We start from the raw sequence: 21,618 nt of genomic DNA on the forward strand, positions 1-21,618 counted from the left end.
TCCCAGCATAGCCTCAAAGGTTTTTGCATAATCACGAAGCAGAAAGCACATTGGGGAAATCAAGAGACCCAGGATGAAGTCCTTGTTTTGCCACTAACTACCTGTGTGATACTGTGCCTTAGCTTCCTTTTATGTAGAATGGAGGGAGGGGGGGAGAGGAGAGAGGTTAGTGGTTTCTAGCCCTAACAATTACTCAAATTATGTCATTATGGTTTTTAGTGCTTCTTAAACTGTGGGTCATGACCCCAAATAGGGTCACAAAATTTTTGACAACAGTAAAAGTTTTCTGAATGTGCAACAACCAAAAATTAATTAAAAATCAAACTCATAATGAATCTGAGGTGTTTCTGGCATCAGGCAACTTCATCTGCAGCCTTGGTCCTGAACACAAAGCATGTGCACTTTGTGCTGCGAATGCTCTCAGGCCATGCAACACCAACTAACACTGTCAAAACCTGAAAAGGAGGGTTGAGAGTGGAAAACATTTAAGAAGCCCTGGTTTAGATCTCATGGCCTACCGAAAGATCAAGCTCACAAAATTGCCTCCATCCTGAAATCTCCTTTTCTGTCATTTTCAGACTATGTTTACCATGGCTAGAAGAAATATTATTATAAAATTGGCAAAGAGCAGACTCACCGAGATTATAGATGTAAAAAAGACAACAGTGGACGAACATGTGTCTTCCAGAGAGATTCATGTCAAGATCTAAGCATTCAGGTATATATTTTTTCATTTCAGGAACATTTTTATTAGTCATTTGACTCTTGAAACTTTATTTGCTTCTCTGTGGATTAGGAAACTGCAATTATTTTCTGCTCAAATAATCCTAGAGTTTTTCTTCTAGATTTTGGAGTCTATTTTTAAACCTACAAAAGAAATATGGTGCTTGGCAAATAGTAGATGTTTAACAAATACTAACTGATTGACTTAGAGTGTGTTGCCACATAACCACAGAACCAGCTTGTGTCCCATAAAACCTATGAAATTTTGCTTATTGAAGAATCCTTGTTTTACCATCGTTAAGCACAATGATGTATTTATTTGGATTATTTGAATCAGAAAGTTTTAAAGCTGCATGTGATATTAGGGACTGTTTTTCATTCCATGAACTCATCAGTGTAGGTATTTCTTCCCTCTACTAGTATAGATTGCGACCCCTTCAATACCTTCTGATCCTGTATGAGTCTTGTACATCATCTTTCAGTGAGTTCTCCATGGAAGAATGCCTCAGTTTACTGGAGGTCTCTGCTGGTCCTTTTATTATGTTGTGGCACACTCCTTACCTCTGCCTCTTAGAATCCCATTTCCTTCATACTCATCTTAAGCACCACTTTCTATAGAACTCCCTCCCACACCTGCTGCTGGTGCCTCCCTTCCCAAATTACTCATATATGTTTATATTTTCTCCCCTAATAGAATATAATCTTCTTGAGGGCAGCAGCTATTTCATTTTTGTCTCTGTGGCACCAGCAACTAGCACTGTGTAAAGGAGAGTAATGTGAAAGGTAGTTTGGAGCTGTGTTCTTGATGTTTCTCTGAGACTTCTTTGAGCTCTAGGTCTGCCAACAGGAAGAGCAAGGAATAAGGAAACAGAACAGACTTGGAGAGAATGGACTTCTAGTCCTTGGCATGTGGGAATCTAAGGAAAAGAGTGAGAGGGAAAAGGTCTGGCCCCTGTTCTTTTTGACTAAGTATCCTAGAAAAAGAAAAATAGACTGATCTTTAAGGTAATTCTTGGTTCAACTACAATTCCAAGTAAAAGGAGAAAGAGAATGAGGAAATCCTCTGCTTCTCTTGTTTTGTTGTTGTTACTGGTGCTGCTGAAGGATGAATAGCTAAGGGGGTTAGAATTGTTATAAAGAAATATGCCTTAGAGCCCCACTAGCCATAAACCTGAAGGTTTACAAAGAGCTTTATAGAGATTATCTCATATGATCTTCATAACACACTGTAAAGTAGGTGTTATTATTATTCCCATTTTATGGATAAGGAAATAGATTTAAAGAGGATAAGTGATTTGCTCTACATCATACATACATATGGGAAATGTAAAAGAAGGAGGTTTATCACTACCACATCTTAAACTATATTATGAGACAGTAATTGTTGAAACTATCTGGTACTGGTGAAGAAATAAAAAAGTAGGTCAATGGAATAGAGTAGACACACAATTTACAGCAGGAAATAAACATAATAATCTTGTATTTGACAAGCGTAAAGACAGGATTTGGGAAAAAGATTTCATTATTTGGTTAAAAATTTGTTGTGAAAACTGGAAAACTGTATGGTAGAATCTGGGCATAGAGCAATAACTTACATCTTTAACCAAAATAAAATCAAAATAAATACATGACTTAGATACAAAGAGAGATATTATAAGACAATTGGAAGAACATGGAACATATCACTTATCAGACATATGGATAGTGAACAATTTATAAATAAAAAAGAGACAGTGAACAAAGTTAGGTGTAAAATGGATAATTTCTAGTACATTAAATTTAAAAGGATTTGTACAAATAAAACAAATGTAGCCAAATCAGAAGGAAAGAAAATTTGGGGGAAAAATTTAGACAGTTGATCAGATAAAGGTCTCATATCCAAAATATATAAAGTAATCTGTCAAGTCTACAAGAATACAAGTCATTTCCTAATGTGATAAATGGTCAAAGGATGTGAACAGGCAGTTTTCAGAAGAAAAAATCAAAACAATTTGTAGTGATATAAAAAAATCCTCTAAATCATTATTGATTAGAGAAATGCAAATTAAAACAACCTTGAAATATCATTTTATACTTACTAGATTAGCTAAAATAATTAAAGGGGAAAAGAAAAAAAAATGTTGGAGGGGATGTGGGAAAATTGGGATACTAATTCATTGATGCTGGAATTGTGAACTGATCCAGCCATTTTTTGACAGCAATCTGGAATCATGCCCAAGGAAATATTAAACTGCCTATACTCTTTGACGCAGAAATACCACTACTAGGTTTATTTTCCAAAGGAAAAAAGGAAAAGAACCTATTATATTGTAAAATGTTTGTATCAGCTCTCTTTGTGGTGGCAAAGAACTGGTCATTTCAGGGATGCCCATCAATTGGGGAATAGATGAGCAATTTGTGTTATATGATTGCAATGGAATACTACTATGCTTGAAGAAATTATTATCTCAATGATCTGAGTAAAACACGGAAAGAATTGCATAAAATAATGAAGAGCAAAATAAGTAGAACTAAGAGAGCATTGTATATAGTAACAGCAATATTGTCTTAAGAATGATTTTGAATGAATGTTATTTTCAATATTATGAATACACAAATTAACTATAAAGGACATATGAAGGAAGAGGCTATCTTCATCCAGAGAAAGAACTCATAAATAGAAGTTTGTATAGAATAATTTTACACACATATACATATATTTGTGTCTAATGGTAGCCATCTCTAGGGTGGGGAGATAGGGAAGGGAAAAAAAGGAAAAAAGGAAATGTACATGATAATTTTGTTGTATATTTGAAAGAAATAACAAGTTGTGCACTCATTAGATTTGAAGTTTCATGTGCAATCATCTTTTTTATTATACTATGTTATGGAAATCTTTGTTTTATTCCACAAATTACATATATATATATATACACACACACACACATATACTTCCTAATTCATTATCTGAAAAAAAAAAGGCTCAGGAGTCAGTGCTCCCTATGCTATCCAGTCACACTCACAAAACTAACTTGAAATGTGGTACATTGAAATGGGAAGCACTCAAACACCCTGTGCTCAAATATTGCCTCTGTCATTCACTGCCTGGGTGACTGTGGGCCAATCATGCAACTCTCTGGGACTCAGTTTTCTCATCCATAAAGAGAGTGGGTGGGATTACATGGCCTTTGAGGTCCCTCACAACTCTAGATCTGTAATTCTATATATTCTTTCTCTGAACCTGGCCTAGATACATAGACAAGTGCACTGAGTAAATTCCAACCTGTCTTCCATATTCAATACCCTGTTCCCTCTACTTTCTGCCTTACAAGACTTTAGAAAATAATAATAAAAGACTGATAGGGCCCCTGTTTGTTTCACATGGACTGCCACACCTCTGACTGAGAGCAGTCACCTTCTCAACTGCTCAGCCCAGCCATTGCTTCTCTCTGCTGCCTGCTCATACACAGAGAGTTCGAGGCATCTCTGAGCAATGCTGATTAATACCACGTCCTGGGACACTGATCTACCATGCAAGATAGCTACTCAAAGGCAGCCCCCAACAGCCAAGTCTAGGAGGGAAAGCATGTAAGAGGTGAGAAAAAAGAAGCCAAAGAAGTGAAAAGAAATTGAGCTTTGAAGCATCTAGGAATCACAGAAGTTAAGGTAAAAGGAATTGTAATGGTTTTCCAGATTGCCTGAGTCATTATTACCATTGAACACACTATAGCTAAATTAATTTTTGACTTAGTTCTGACTGAGGATGGCGGCTGAATTAGGTAAATTGCTGCAGTCCCATCCCATCTTAAGAGTCTGTGGAAGAAATTATGGGTCACTGATATTTCAAACTTAATCAAAAGAAATGAGATAGCAACATAAAATACATGTTGTTATATGTAAGACTTCAGCACTAGTGATCACAAAGTTTACATTTGTAGTGATTTTATTTTCCTTTCATTTATGACTATTTAGAGGAGGAATTTTTTTTTTTTATTATGGAATTCTTTGGTATTCTTTTAAACTCTGTGGACCCCTTCTCAAAATATTCCCTTTAAATAAAATACATAGTATTACAAAAGGAGAAATAATAATGTCATTTATATAATTCATTAATGTTTTCAAAATACTTTATAAATATTATCTCATTTTATCCTCACAAAAACCCTGAGATGGCAATGCTATTAATATCCTCATTTTACAAATGAGGAAACTGAGTCAGACAGAAGTTAATGACTTGCTCTCCTTACTAAGTGCCCGTGGCTGGATTTGAACTCAGATCTTCCTGACTCCAGGTCCAATACTATTTGGCATACCATTATTACATTAAAATACAGTTATCAAGAGAAAAATATTTTTAAGTTCATGGATCCCTGGTTGAGACTCCCTGACAGAGAAAGACATAGAATCTGAGGTGCATTGACATTTCAAGGCACCCTAAAATGAGAACCACCTCACCAAGAGTTTTCTGAGGGCTGCTTTGACATCCTTGTCCCTCAGAGTATAGATTAGTGGATTTACAGCAGGGCTCACAGTGGTATACAGCACAGCCACAGCCTTCCCTTTTTCAGGAGAATATCTGGCACTTGGACTTATATAAGCACAAAATACAGCAAAATAGTACATGGTGACCACCATGAGGTGGGAGGAACATGTAGAGAATGCCCTCTTCTTCCCCTCTTCAGACTGGATCTTCAAGATGTTGGCAATGATAAAGCCGTAGGACATTATGGTCAGAAAGAAATTGGCACCACCCAAGAGGAGATCTGTCACAAGGGTCATAAGCTCATTTACCTGTATTGAGGAGCAAGGAAGTGGCAGGATTGGGGGGATCTCACAGAAAAAGTGATCAATGACATTAGGACCACAGAAAGACAATTGTACCAGCATCACTGTATGCATTCCAGAATCCAGCCCACCCATCATCTATAGCCCAGTCACCAACACCCCACAGATCTTCTTATTCATCAGAGTGCTGCAATGCAGGGTCCAACAAATAGCCACATACCTATCATAAGCCATAGCTGTGAAGAGAAGGAACTCAGAACTCAAAGCCCAAGAGAAGACGTTTACCTGAGTCATGCACCCAACAAAGGAGATGGCTTTCTTCTCCTCCACCAGGTTCTCCAACAAATTGGCCACCACTGTGGTTGTGCAAATGATATCTAAGAAGGCCAAGTTGATCGGTCAAAAATACATGGGCGTATAAAGACCTGAAGTGACTCAAACTGACAGAATGATGAGGGAGTTGCCAATTAGAGCCAGGGCATAGAAGAACAAGAAGAGACAGAATAAGAAGATTTCAAGGTGAGGGTTTTCCTGAAAAGCCCTGTAGGATGAATTCAGTGACCAATGTCTGGTTATTAAGAGTCATAGGTTTGGGGGATTGATTAGTCCAAAGGGCTGGGGGATTGATTAGTTCAACGTGGCCAGAAGCCCACTAGTGACTGTTGTGTCCTTGATGTGTCACTGATGGGTGTACTGAGCACTTGTGGACAGCAAACAAATCCTGAGAAGGGAAAAAAATGATTTTATGGCCTAATTTTAACCAAAAATCTGTGACAAGACACTATTCACCATAGACAGAAATGAAGGAATGCAATTACACTGCAGAATCTAGACACTGAAATACTTAGTTTGGTAAGGATGAGGCATGGGTAATGCCAGGGACATGCATGGGTAATGCCAGGGACATGCATGTGATTTCTTTGTGTTTTTTTTAATTTTATTTTCCTTTTCAATTAACAAGCATTTTAATGATGTTTAATGTTCCCACTCCCAATTTAAGAGAAAAAAAACCCTTAAAATTTATGCTATTGAGTTATCATTATCGTAGACTAGTGGGGTCCAACAGTAGATCCTCAAACTCTAAGGAACACAGAAGATTAGATAATCCTTGAGCTAAGGGCTGTGACAGGGAAGGGTGCTTGGGCTCATACAATACCAAGAAAAGAAGCAGCAGGTCCTCACAGCCTCAGGGGTGACCTCTTCTGAGTCTTCTGATTCTGCCTAACAATCTCACTTCATTTGCAACCCAGGCTTCATGCCAGTATAGGAAAGTCAGTGATCTGAGGCAGCTGAACACAGAGACAAAGACCAGCAATGAATAGGAGCCTTCTGTGGATTCATACAATAAAACCTGAGTAACACTTCTCACTTGAACTCCAGTCAAGTGAGGTGTGTGCATCTCCAACTACCTATTAGACATTTCTATCAGGGTCTCCCATAGATAGCTTATAATCAACATGTCAAAAACTGAACTCATTCTTTTGGCCTCCAAATCTTCTCCCTTCTGAATTTCCTTATTACTATTAAGGTCACTCCCTTCCTCCCAGTGACCCAGGCTTGCACTGCACCATAGGTGTCATCCTTGACTTTTCATTCTCTCATTCCCCTATATTAAATCTGTTGCCAAGTCCTACTAATTTTACCTTCATAACATCTTGCTAGAGGCCTCCTTCTCGCCCTTGACACTGTGATCACCCTGCTGCAGGCCTTCATCATTTCATGCCTAGACTATTTCAATAGCCTGCTGTGGTTCTCCCTACTTCAATTCTCTCCATACTTTAGTTCACCCTCCACTCAAATGTCAAATTAGTCTTCCTAATTGACCATGTCACCTTCCACCTCATAAAACAAACTTCTATGTTTCCCCACTAGAATCAAATATAAAACCCTCTGGCACTCAAAGCCCTTTACAATCTGCACCCCTTTAACTTTCCAGTCTTCTTACATACCTTACTCTCTCACAACCCCCACATACTCTGTGATCCAGTGACACTAACCTCCACGCTGGTCCTCTCACAAAACTCTCCATCTCCAGACTTTGAGTATTTTCACTGTTTGTCCTCAAGGCCTGGAATGCCCTTCCTCCTCATTGCCACCTTCTTTCTTTCTTGTCTTCCATCAAGTCCCAGCTAAAATCCCATCTTCTACAAGAAGCCTTTCCTGATCCATCTTAATGCTGGTGCTTGCCCTCTGAGATTATCTCCAATTTATCCTGTCTACATCTTGTTTATATAGAGTTGTTTGCATGTTTTCTCCCCCATTAGACTGTGAGCTCCTTAAATCGAGCAGGGAGATGAGGAGGAAGGAACAGCTGCAAAATTACTTAGAGTCTGGATATGGAGGAGTGTGAGAGGAACACAAGGAGGCCTGTTGTACTGGATCCCAGAGTACATAGGAACTGGGGGTGGTGAGAAGAGAGGTGTAGGAAGACTAGAAAGGTAGGAGAGGGTCTGTTTGGGAAGAGCTTTGAATGCCAAACAGAGAATTTCATATTTGATTCTAGAGGTGATAAGGATACAACTAGAGTTTATTTCTGGTGCTAGTGACATTGTTAAATCTTCACTTTAAGAATAAAGTTGACATATAAGTAGAGGACAGACTGGAGTAAGGAGACACTTCAGTCAGGGATCATCATTTCAATGTAATCAGTTTCCTTTGAAATCCTTACATAACAGTACACAAGAAACCAGACAGGATGTATATAAGTCACATCCCACACTACCTCCAATTCCTCTTAATTGTTTCTCTGTGAAAGATTTTTTTAGTGCAATATCCCCAAAGATTCATTTATAGTCACAGCTATGTATATTTCACAGGCTTTCAGTTACGATTATACCTGAGTCATCTTTAAGACAGGAAGATGAATATCTAGTGATCAAATGTTGGAATGGAAGGAGACTCAGGAACTGAAGTGGGCTTATATCCAGCCCCCCAGACAACTAATTGTTCCTATCACAACTACTTCTGAGCCATCTAGCTTAGCCTAAGCACAAAGATTTAGAGCAAGAGGGGGGAACCTGCCACCTCAAGGCCACCTGTGGCCCCTAGGTCCACAAGTGAGCCCTTTGACTGAATCTTTCTGAAATTTTGTTTCAGTCAAAGGGCCACACTTGAGGCCCTAGAGGGCTACATGTGGCCTTGAGGCCACAGGTTCCCCACCCCTAACTAAAAGTATCTGGCACATAGTAGACTTTTCAAAAAATTCTTGATAATAAATTGGGAGGTTACTGGATTGCATCATCAACAAGTAGGATCATAGAATGTAGTTGGAAAAGCTCTTAAAAGTCTTCCAGTCCAACTCCTTCAATTTACAAATAAGGAAACCGAGGGATAGAACAGGTAAATGACTTGCCAGAGATTACACAACTAGGTGTCAGTGATTAGATATGTATGTATGTGTGTGCATACACATATGTATGTGTGTATGCATATACATTTCTATACACAGATAAGCAGAGGCTGATGCTTAAGACTAATGCTGGTCAACTAGGAGAGAATGTTCAAAATATTCATAATTGCTAGGTAAGAATGGACCAGCCTTGGAGTCAGACAGACCTTCCCAGTACCCAAAACAACTCTATAAGCCAGTTTTTTACAGAGGGTTTTCTTGTCTTCATTGATAGAGGTATTAGAGTTTTCCTACACCCATAAAATCTTAAGTCTAAAACAAAAAAAATTTAATTAGCATGGATTTCTAAGAATTTAATGAAGATGATATTTCATTAGCTGAGGGAAGAGGGAGGAGAGAGAACTAATTTAAAAACTAATATAAAGCAATGAATATTAGAATTTAAAATTATTATATAAGTTATCTTATTTCAAATGTCACATTTTTGAGATAGAAAACTGAAGTCCGTAGGATTATACATTTAAAGGTAGAAGTGACTTTGAAGCTCCATTCCAATACTATATGTTTGCATATGAGGAAATTGAGGCCCAGAGATGTTGTAACTTGCCCAAGGTTACATGGGTATTTAGGAGGCAGCACCAGGATTAGAAGTCAGACTATTGCTCTCTCGACCACTTCCTGGCTACCTCATGGCATCGTCTTTCCAACGTATTTCTTTTTTATTGAGTAAATGCCATAAAACCCAATAGCAATGAGGTTGGTGCTCACCTGGAACTCTTCCATCAGTACTATCAAATGGAGGCAACCGCAGGGCAATTCTTGAGAAAGGAAAGAATGAACTAGCCTTTAAGAAAATAGCAGTGTCTGAAGGGAATAGATTCACACTGGCCACAAGGGATTCTCTTAATCAGGTTTCTGTGGGAAAGACCCTGAAAGAGCAATTAACAGATGCTGATGGTGTTGTGACTACTGTTGGGGTACAAACTCAATTCTAGGTCGGGCCTTCAGGAGAAAAATTCCTAAAATCACTCTTATAACTTAAGCACAGGAAAAATTATTAGAGATTCTCTAGCTTTCACTCACTTTACAGATAAGGAGACTGAAATACAGGGATTAAAAGTAAGTTGAGTAAAGCCACAGAGTACATCAGTTGTCAAGATGGAGTTAGAAGACAGGCTTTCTGCTTCCTTGTCCAATGCTTACTACTATATAATCCTGAATTCCAAAGGAACTCTTTATAAGCATCACTAACCTGATGTTCCTTCTTTATCAGCTGTGGTCTTGAGAGGAATTTCAAGGTAATAGGAAGCAGAGTGAATGAAAGGTGTGTGGTCTAGCCCTTGTTTAGCCATTAGCCGGCTTGCTGAGCTTTAGTAAATTCCTTCTGTAGTTGCATCCCTGTGCCTAGTACAGTGTCTGGAACATAACAGGTGTTGAATAAATTGATTGTATGGTCTCTAAGATTTTATTCCCCAGCCTTAGAGAAACAGCAGGAGAAGTAATAGGTGTATTTCCTGAATCCCCAAAAAGGGAAGAGATGAGTAGAATTCAGTCACCTACATATTGCTATGAGTAAGGGTTTTGTGCTTTTTGTTGAGAAGAATAAGTTGGGGGCAGGGAGGTGGCACAGTGGATAGAGCACGGGACCTAAGTTCAAATCTGGCCTCAGACCAAACACTTGACACTTACTAGCTGTGTGATCCTGGGCAAGTCACTTAACCCCAAATGCCTAAAAAAAAAAAAAAAAAAAGAGAAGAGAGAGAAGAACAAGTTGGTGATTCTAAGAGTTGCCTGGGCAGGAATTTTGTGTCCCAATTATGCTCTAATTTTGTTCTCATGAGACTGGGAAACAATGGAACTGACATTATACTAAAGCCCTTAAAGTGAATTGACATGAATCTTTCTCAAGGAAACCAGCAACACTCCCTCAAATAGAAATGACAGAAATAGCAAGGTAGAGCTTCAATAGATGGTGAGAATAAAAATTAAAATCAAGGGCACCAGAGGACCATGAGTGGACCCACCTGCAGAGATGGAGTGACTCAATGACAGCCAAGTGTATATGGGGCAAAAAAGTAATCACAAGGGAGTTCATAGACTATGCCAAAGATGTAGAAGAGGAAGAGACTGGGAGGGGAACACAGTCAGTTTCTTAGAGAAGAATTTAGAGATCCTTGAAGGAGAAATATATCCAGGATACAAGGAAGGTTATACAGAAATTACCTTAAAGCATTAATTTTCTGGAAATTTACTATCTGGAAAATTCCTCTACTGATAAGGAATGGCTGAGAATACTTTCATTGCTTGACTTTTTCTGGTTAATTACTTTTCTAGTATGTCTCAATTTAATACTTTTCTATTTAATTGGTGCTTCTTGCCTTGTCTTTTGGTAAATTTTGTACTACAAGTCATATATTATCTTATTTTTATTCATTCGGTGTTTCTCACCTGGTCTTTTGGTAAATTATGTACTAGACTGGCCTCAAGTTATACTTTTGTCTTTACATTGAATTGATATCTTTATATTGAATGCTAATATTTGGAAATTCCATTGTGAATAGAGCATCTACATTGTAAAAGAAAAATAGTCAGAAAAATATGGATCATTTTAGAAACTTATACTTTGAATTTGTTCACCCAAATAATATTTAAGATCACTAACAATGCATTTTACTATTAATTTTTATTATTTTTTCCATGCCCAAAATTGCATGTCTTATTCTGTCTATTTAGTTTGCCTACTCTTTGTTGGGTTGTAGACAGCATTCTTCATCATCAGTCCCTAAAATCATGACTGGTCATTGCATTCATCAGAGTTCTTAAGTCTTTGAAAGTTGGTTTTTTACAATGTTGTTATTTCAGAAATTGTTCTACTCATTCTGCATCACTTCATTCAAGTATTTGCAGCTTCTTTGAAACCATACCTTTTGTCATTTTTTTTATGACACCAGGTTATTTCATTACATTCATATGCCATAATTTCTTCAGCCCTTTTCTAGTAGATGTTTACTGCCTTAGTTCCCAGTTCTTTACCACCATCAAAAGTACTGCTATAAATAGTTTTGTACATATAAGTTCTTTTCCTCTTTTTTTCATCATTTTTGAGGGATATGGTAAATACTGTTATGACTGGGTCAAAATCTATGCAGTTTAGTGACTTTGGAGGCATAGTTCTAAATTGTATCCCAGAATGGCTGAACCGATGCATAGCTCCACCAACAGTATACTAATGTGCTTAGTTTCCCACAGCTATTCCTGTTCTTTATTTCTAATTTAATGATAGTAATCACTGTGCTACTCATAAAGTACAAAAAGCCTTGATCTCAAGGCAAAACCTTACATTAAGGAGAAAATAAAAATGCAATACAATGTAGAATGCAATGAACAAAGAGAAGAAATCCAGACAAAAGATTTTGAAGAAAAATTTAGTAATACTAGATTTCAGACTATGTTACAAAATAATTTTACTATGTAAATTAAGAGACCATGGAAAAATCTACCTGTTAGATACATGGATAAGGGAAGAGTTTATGACCAAACAAGTGATAGAGAGGATCATGGGAAGTATAATGGATAATTTTGGTTAAGTGTAATTTAAAAGTTTTTGTATGAAAAAACTAATTTAGCAAAAATTAGAAGGAAACCAGGAATGTGGGGAAAATTTATAGGAAGTTTCTCTGATAAGGGGCTCACTTCTCAAATATATTAGAAATTGGGCCAAAATTATAAAAACAAGAGTCATTCCCTAATCAATAAGTGGTCAAATGATATGAAGAACCAGTTTTCAGAAAAAGAAATCAAACCTATCAAAGTCACATTGTAAAAATGCTCTAAATTCCTACTGATTAGAGAAATGCAAAGTAAAACAACTCTGAGATACCACCTCACACTTATCAAATTGGCTAATATGACCTAAAAGGAAAGAGACAAATTCTGTTGGGTGTGTGAAAAAATTGGGACACTAATGCATTGTTGGTGGAGTTGTGAAATAGTCCAACTATTCTGGAGAACAATTTGGAATTATGTCCCCCCCAAACTTTAAAACTGTACATACCCTTTGACCCAGCAATACCACTACTAGGTCTATATCACAAAGAGATCAAAGAAAAGGGAAAAGGACTTATATATACAGAAAAATTTATAACAGCTCTTAGTGGTGGCAAAATTTGGAAATTGAGAGAATGTCCATCAATTGGGGAATGACGAGACAATTTGTGGTATATCATTATGATGGAATACTATTTTACTATAAGAAATAAAAAGCATGGTGGTTTCAGAAAACCTTGGAATGACCTATATGAACAGATGTGAAGGCAAGTGAGCAGAACCAAGAGAACATCGTACACAATAATAGAGATATTGTATGGATGCAGCCTGTGCTTGGTTCCAGTCAACCTCATCTTTGGGGTCCCCTTTGTGAGAGTCAGGTAAAGGTTATATTTCCACAGAGAAAGAGAATAATGCAGAGATTTAAAGAACAATTTCAGGAAGTCGTACACTGTAGGTGGGCCAGGGCTTAACCTGATAAGAAGTGAGTTGATGGCTCTAAAAAGACTATAAAGGGTATAAGATAAGGGTCCAGCCAGCTCAGACCAGTTAAGGTCAACCTGAGGACACCTGAAAAATATTAGTGGGCCTGCTTAATGAACTTTATTACTATTATCTGATACACCCTGCATAAAATTAGAGCCTCATTAACGAGTCATGGGATGTATGACCAAGGGAGGGTGAACATACTTGAGCATATCAAGGGGAAACATATAAGGAGGGGTGTAACCCAGGAAGGGTCGGACCAATCCAGGCCTGGGAGGTTTCCTGTGGAATTTGAATTTGAACTACAAAAGCATGCTTGCCCTTGCACTCAGGGCCTATCCCTCCCTAAGAGGGGTGGAGCAGGCTTCTGGCCAGAAATGTCTAATCCTCTGGACCTTCTCTGTAATAAACTTTCTTGATACTAAATTTTAGGTGTCAAGCGCATTTCTAACAATTTGGTGCCCAATGTGGGGCAACACCTAGACTTCGGAGGGGACAAGGTAGCACCTCCCGGGAACAGTGCTCCCTGTATATTTTAGTGGTCTTGGTGAGTTGAACCTTTCCCAACCCCAACTCCTGATCTTGGACCAGTGTGGGAGAAGTCCAGAGGATTGGGGAAGCCGCCAGCAGACCACGAGAGCCAATATATTGGGCAAAGGTAAGAAACGATCTTTGCTGGTCTTGAACTCCTGAGTTCCAGGGATCTGATCGGTTAGCCTTGAGCTAAGAACAGATCTGGAAATGGGAGGGGTAAATTCGAAGGTAGCCTGAAAAGAGGGGGGAGGGGAGGAATCCCCAGGGACGACATTCCTTTTGATAGCCCTCTGGGAAGGATGTGAGAAGGTTGGGAGGATGCTCCCAGGACTAGAGGGAAGAATAAAAAGAAAATGATTAAATATTGTTTCCAGGAGTGGACCAAGGAGCCTATTTTGGTCCCATCAGTGTTCTGGCCTAGATTTGGATCAGATGAGGATTGGGTTTTTCAACTGCTGAATTTGTATGTGAATGATGAGGGAGAGGTCTCTAAAGAAGAGAAAGACTATGCCGGTTACTGGGGCCCAAGGACTGTAGCCCCAACAGCGGCGGACATATTCTTAAGACAAAAACAAAAGGGAAAGAAAAAGGGTGAAGCTGTAGCCCCGATGTTCCCTTTAAGGGAGGTCCCCATGGGTGGTCAAGGAGGGGGAATTGGTTTTGTAAATGCTCCCCTCAGTACTACCAAAGTCAGGGCATTTAAGAAAGAGATGAAATCACTGATAGAAGACCCCCTAGGGCGGTCAGAACAATTAGATCAGTTCCTGGGTCTGAACATTTACACCTGGGGTGAGTTCATGTCAATCCTTAACATTCTTTTTTTGGGAGAGGAAAGAGGAATGATAAGAAGGGCAGCTATGGAGGGATGGGAGAGGAAACACCCTCCTGCAGCAGAGACAGAAAACAAGAATCATGGTGGGGACAGTGAAGGAAGTAATAAAGTCTGAAGGGAAAAGATGTGAGTCAAGGTAAGGACCAAGGCCCCAGTCAGGCAGAAAGGGAAAGAGAACAGGTAAAGGAGAAGGAAATAAGGGGACCCTGGGACAAAATGAGTTTCTTTGTCCAGTCAAGGTTAGAATTAAGTCAGGCACACGTGGTCTATCTGTCTCTCTGTCCGTCTGTCTGTCTGTCTGTTGATGTTTGTGTCTGCCAGAAAAATTTTTGGGTAATTTTTGAGGTCTGAGATTGGAAAAGGAACACCGTCTCGGGCTTTCTGGGGGAGATTGAGATTAGAATGAAAAAGACAGAGTTAGTGGACGGTACAGCTTTTATGTGCCTTTACTGATAGGGATTTAGGAGATTGCAGCCCAAGATGGCTACTAGGGCCAAGAAAGAGAAGAAAAACGGCTGAGGATTTGAATTCAGGTTTAATGGCTATTAAACCCAAGGCTGAGAGTTCGACTGGCTGTCTTTCTATCCCTCCAGCCAATGTGTCTGGTATAGGGGCAATGTGTTTAATATTATGAAAATAAGGGTTTTTAACATTATAAAAGCATTAGAGGGGAGAGTGGATGAGAGAAAGTAAGAGAAAAGAAATACTTTGTTATTTAGGTTAAATGATTGGAAAAAGCCAGTTGAAGAGGGTAAGAGAAGTGTCAGGTCAGACTTAGAAAGAAATAAGATACGTGCAGTTTTAAAGGGATTTTAATCAAAGTCCATCAGAAGGAAAGACAAGAAAGTTTAAGAATGTAGGAATGAGAGAAGTATGGGTAGAAAGAAAAGCATAATAAGTAAGTTGGGAAGGTATGAAGGTCTGTTTTAAGTAGAAGGATGAAAAAATGAAAAATTTTTTTAGCTTAATTAGAAAAGCAAAGTGATAGAGGGTTACGCCTTGTTCAAATTGCTGAAGCCTGAGAGTCTCAGGAGAGTGGCTCTATCTGATAAGCTGCTAAAAATGATGGGGTACTTTCTTTGCTCCTTAAGGAAGTAGGAAAAGAAAAAGGGAGATAACTGTTTACAGCAGGAATTATTTACATGGGTATTTTTAAGGGAATATATAAATTTGTGGAGAATATTTCCTTTTAAAGGGCCAAGAGCATTGGATTTGAAACAAAAATGTTTTAAATGTTTATCATTAGTGATTATAAATTAGGATCTGATTGGATGTAAGTTTACTGTTCTATAAAAATGGTTATTATGGAAAAAAATGAATGATGATTGAATGCTTATGGCATAGGTTAGAAGTGGCATTCTTTATTATTTAATGTAATTGTTGAAAGTGCTAAGAGTAATAATTTCTATATGTGATAATATGGAAATGCAACTGATGTTATCTGAAGTTTATTGTTTAAGTTATTACTGTACTTCTAAAATTCTTAGATTGTAAAATCTGAGGGACCATGGTGAGGTAGAAATGGTGTTAAAGTAACTCTTGACCTGCAATGGGTCTTTTTGTGATAAAGATGAGATAATTTGAAACTGTTAAATACCTAGTGAGATATATTTGGTTGTAAGACTATGATAGTATATTTTTGTTAAAATCTTGACTATTATAAAAATATATGGTGGTTTAAAGTTACAGTTTTAACCTTAATGATGAGATGAATAATTCTCTGTGCAAAGTGATTTAGGAGTACATTCAAGTAAATTGATAATGGGTTGTTTCAAAGTTTATTACAATTGTGGAAATAACTCTACAATGTATGCCCTGTGGTATAAACATATGTCATTGTGAAAAACTTATTGATTTGGAATTAATGAAATATTCTTTATTTCATTAATTTTATTAATGAAATATTCTTTATTTCATTAATTTTATTAATGAAATAAATTTTTTATTTTATTATAAAATAATTTTTGGTAGTTTGGAATTCTTCTAAATTCTTATAGATGAATTCATGCCAAGTATGCTCACAGCTATGATAATTAATTGTTTACTCCCTTCCATTTTATTCTATTGTAGTTTTCCTTTTCTATACTCTTTTGTTCCTGTTTATTTAAAATTACTGTTCTTTTCCCTACTTTTAACCTTTTCCTTACTATCCCTTCTCTAAGTCTAAGGTTTGTTATATTGAAAACACCAATAGCTTCCTGAATATACCTTCTCACTTATATTTCCCCTTTCCCTCATCCTTTTTCTTATTTTTTCCCTGTTCTGTTGAATATATTTATACACTTATTTCTGTGTGTGTTCTGCCTTCTTTTGACCAGTTTACATTAAAGCCTAATTCAAGGAACATTCACTTTCTTCACTTTATCTATGTTTGGATATATGCCTACATATAAAAACTGATTATGGCTTAACAAAGCTCCCATTTTTCTCCCACCTCCCATTAATGTGTATTCTCCAACTGCCTCTTTTCTTACACTTTCAAAACAAAACTACTTATCAGTTTTTGTTTCAGTTGACTTCCTCAATGATCCCTGTGATAATAGGGTTCCTAAAGAAATCTTTTAACATTATCTTCTATCTGCATTAAAATATAAATAGTTCTACATGTTTATTTGAAAGCTCTTTTTTCAATTCAGTTTTTATCAAGAATATTTGAAAATCTATTTCTTTCAAAGTCCATTTTTATTCATAGGATATAATACTCAGTTTTACCAGGTAAGATATTCTTGTATTTTGCTTCATAGAATATTTCACTCCATGTTCTCCCTTTCTTTGAAGTAATAGCTGCCAAATCTTGTTCAATCTTCACTGTGGTTCTTCAATATTTTATTTCTTTCTTTCTGACTGCTTATATTTTGAAGCTCTGAGTACTGCCAATAATGTATCAAGTAGTTTTTATTTTGGAATTTCTTTTAGGAGGTCATCAGTGTATCCTTTCTATTTTCAGTTTTCCCTCTTACTCTTATATGTCTGGATATTTTCTTTAATGATTTCTTGCAAAATGATATCCAAGTTCCTTTTTTCTTTGTTGTTATGAGGTTCAAGTCATCCTGCTGTAGCTTGGCTAGATAAACAGAAGGCAGATTTATGAAAAAAAAAAAGGCCCACATTTTTGAGAATCCCAAAAGTCACATTGTCACTATGAGTGAAAAAAATATCTCTACTCCCACCCACAATTTAGGACTGGTCTCCACTTAATTTTCTTTATAAAAAACTATACATTCCAGGGGGATTTGTGACCCATCAACTACTTCTTTGGGCTTGTTACATAATATGTCTTCAGTTATCTCACCTTGATTATTTTCTAGGTCAGTTATTTTTTATATCAAATATCTTATCCATTCTTTTGACTTTAATTGAAGAATTCTTGTTGACTTTTAGAATCATTAATTTGGTCCATTATGATTTTTAGTGAATTTTTACTGCAGTAGAGTTTTATATCTCTTCTCTTAAACTATGGGGCTTTATTTCCAAGTTTCTCCTCCTAGAGCACTAGTTTTGGAATCAGAAAGCCTTGAGTTGAAATTTGGCCTCAAATACTTACAATCTCTATTTGTCTCTGTTTCCTCAACTACTAAACATGGATAATAATAGCACCTGTATTTCAGGATATTAAAAATATAAAACAATTTTACAACCAGTCTCTCTGATAATGGCTTCATTTCTAAAACATATAGAGAATTAAGTCAAATCTATAAGAATACAAGCCATTCCCCAATTGATAAATGGTCAAAGGATATGAACAGACAGTTCTCAGATGAAGTAATTAAAGCCATCTATAGTCATAGGGAAAATGCTCTAAATCACTATTGATAGAGAAATGCAAATCAAAACAACTCTGAGGTACCACATCACACCTATCAGAATGGCCAACATGACAAAACAGGAAAATGATAAATGCTGGAGAACATGTGGGGAAATTGGAACACTCATGCATTGTTGGTGGAGTTGTGAAATGATCCAACCATTTTGGAGAGCAATTTGGCACTGTGCCTAAAAGGCTATAAAAATGTGCATACCCTTTGACCCAGCAATAGCACTTTTAGGGCTATATCCCAAAGAGATCACACAAATGGGAATAGGACCTACATGTACAAAAATATTCATAGCAGCTCTCTTTGTGGCGGCAAAGAATTGGAAATTGAGAGGATGCCCATCAATTGAGGAATGGCTGAGCAAGTTGTGGTATATGAATGTGATGGAATAGTATTGTGGTGTAAGAAATGGTGAACAGGCTGACTTCAGAAAAACCTGGAAAGACTTGTATGGTCTGATGCTGAGTGAAGTTAGCAGAACCAAGAGAACGTTATGCACAATAACAGCCAAGTTGTATGATGACTAATGTTGATAACCTTAACCCTTCCTGGCAATACAAGGATATGAGACATCTCCAGAGGCCTTGTGATGGAAAACGCTATCCACACCCAAAGAAAGAACTATGGAAGCTGAATTGTTATTTTTTTTCTCTTCTGTTGAGTTTTGTTTCCTCTTTCTGATGGTTCCTCCTATTGGTTTTAATTTCTACTTACAACATCTCCAATGTGAAAATATGTTTAATATGAATGTAAATGTATAGCCTATATCAGATTATGTGCTGTCGTGGGGAGGGTGGTGGGGAGGAAGGGGGAGAAAAATTTTAAACTCAAAAGCATACGGAAGTGATTGATAAATTAAAATAAATTTAAAAAAAAAAGAAAAAATATAAAATGAGATAATATTTGGAAAAAAAACTTAGTATGGTACCTGGTACATAATAGCCACCTCATAAATTCCTATTCCTTTTCTTTCAATAGTTTTCATTTCTTATGTAATTTTAAAAATTCGTTTTCATAAAAAATCCTAATTGTTATGTGCAAATACTTTTTCTTTGAGGTTCTGATTATAAGTACTTTTTTTGAGGTTATTTTCATCTTCTGAGTTGGTGCTTAGATAATTTCCAGCATAAGAAAAGTCTTTTTTTTTTTCTGTTTGATCATTCATTTTTGTTGCTGAGGCCTCAGGAGTTGAGTTCTTGCTCTCCCTTACTGTGCAGATGGAGTCAAGTTGAGGACCTGTCTATACTGCTAGCCTTTCTTTATGCCTTTTCCATTGCCACAGTCACCAAAGTTCTCTAATACAATCAACCTTAGTTGAAACCCTTTCCTTTGCATGAGGAGAGAAAGCAAGGAGAGGCCTTTACTTTACTCCTCAGTTAAATCAAAGGAAGTCCTCTTGTGGTGTTAGAGACCTAATTGAGGCCTTTTCCACTGTACCTGAAGTCTATCAGGTTCCTAATAAAAACTCCAATATGTCACGTATAAATATTTGACATCAGAGAGAATAGGCAAGCATAACTTCAAATAAATTATCTCTTAGAATGTGTCTTGGCAAGAAAATTCAATTCTGTTTAAACCAAGGATCTGACACGGTATGGCACTTTGATTGTTTCTGTGCTATTCTTTGGAGACATTCTGACTTTTCCTTCATTAAAAGTCTTTAAGAAACAATGTAATGATGGAGTTAGCTTGTTCACCTAAGAATATATCCTGAGTTCAGGAGCATTGTCTACCAGAAGAAATGATGTGTAAAGCTGTGATGTATATACACTTTTCTGTTTCAGAATTACTCTTAATCCCATTATTCTCAGCTATATCAGTTTGCCAAATGGCCAATAATTTCCTAAGAAATGGACATAATTTCTTCAGGGCTATTTTCACATCTTTGTTTCTCAGGGAGTAGAACAGAGGGTTAAGGGCTGGGGTCACTATGGTATAAAACACTGAGGCTACTTTGCCTTCCTTCAGAGACTGACCCAAACCAGGAAGAATATAAATATAAATTTTAGGGCAGTAATACATAGTGACCACAATAAGGTGGGAGGAACAAGTGGAAAATGCTCTCTTCTTCCCTTTCTTACTCCGGATCTTCAAGATGCTGGAGATGATGAAACCATAGGACACCAGAATGAGCAGAAAATTGAAAAGAGCAAAGAACATGTCTGCCACCAGTACCATTACATTGTTGATATAGGTTGAAGAGCAGGAGAGAGGCAATGATGGAGGAATCTCACAAAAGAAATGATCAAGGACATCGGGGCCACAGAAAGACAAGCGAACAGTCATGATGATGTTTATTGTTGCATTGGTCCCACTAATAGCCCACACTGCAGATGCTATGAGGCAGCAAGCTGCCTTGCTCATAATAGTGCTGTAATGGAGGGGCTGGCAGATGGCTACATAATGATCATAGGCCATGGCTGTGAAAAGCAAGAGCTCTGCCCCCATACACCTACTTAGGAAATAGATTTGATCTATGCAGCCACCATAGGAAATGGTGTTCTTGGTCATTAGGTTGTGCAGCAACTTGGGCACCACAGTGGAGGCAGAGAGAACGTCCATCAAGGCCAAATTTATAAGGAAAAAGTACATGGGAGTATAGAGGCCTGGATTTAGACTGATCACAATGACAATGAGGGAGTTACCTGTGAAAGCCAGGATGAAAAGTCCTAAGAAGAGGCTGAAGAGGAAGATCTGAACCTGAGGATTTTCAGAGAAACTTTGTAAGGTGAACTCAGCCACTGATGAATGATTGCTTGGCGCTATATGAGTAGGTGGTCAGGTTTTCTTGTGTCAGGGTATGCCCACAAAATGCAATGAACAAGAGATTGTTTTGCTCACTAAAGAAAAAAAAAATAAAGATCTGAATTAAAATAAGGCAAATTAAAAATACTTTGATACTCCAAAATCAAATTTTGACAAAGTCATCTAACTGTATTATACCACAGACCCAAAATTGAGAGACATGATTTGGTTAGTGACATCTCTTCTGAATGAATTCATACTCCCTGCAGAGTAAATCACACACACACACACACACACACACACACACACACACACACACACAC

General features: G+C 37.4%; 1 protein-coding gene across 1 annotated transcript in view; it reads right to left on the reverse strand.

The window, feature by feature from the left end:
• Positions 1 to 353: 353 nt before the first annotated feature.
• Positions 354 to 21,618, reverse strand: part of LOC114042159 (olfactory receptor 13A1-like) — a 24,174-nt gene continuing 2,909 nt past the window's right edge. Inside the window, exons 2-5 of the mRNA XM_027860827.1 lie at positions 20,341 to 21,312; positions 5,773 to 5,864; positions 5,158 to 5,625; positions 354 to 455 (exon numbers count right to left, since the gene is read on the reverse strand). Of these exons, the coding sequence (XP_027716628.1) occupies positions 354 to 455; positions 5,158 to 5,625; positions 5,773 to 5,864; positions 20,341 to 21,312 (1,634 nt within the window). The remainder of the gene's footprint in view (positions 456 to 5,157; positions 5,626 to 5,772; positions 5,865 to 20,340; positions 21,313 to 21,618) is intronic.

The sequence above is a fragment of the Vombatus ursinus genome, unplaced genomic scaffold (assembly GCF_900497805.2).
Source record: "Vombatus ursinus unplaced genomic scaffold, bare-nosed wombat genome assembly UNPS02014264.1, whole genome shotgun sequence".
Classification (NCBI taxonomy): Eukaryota; Metazoa; Chordata; class Mammalia; order Diprotodontia; family Vombatidae; genus Vombatus; species Vombatus ursinus.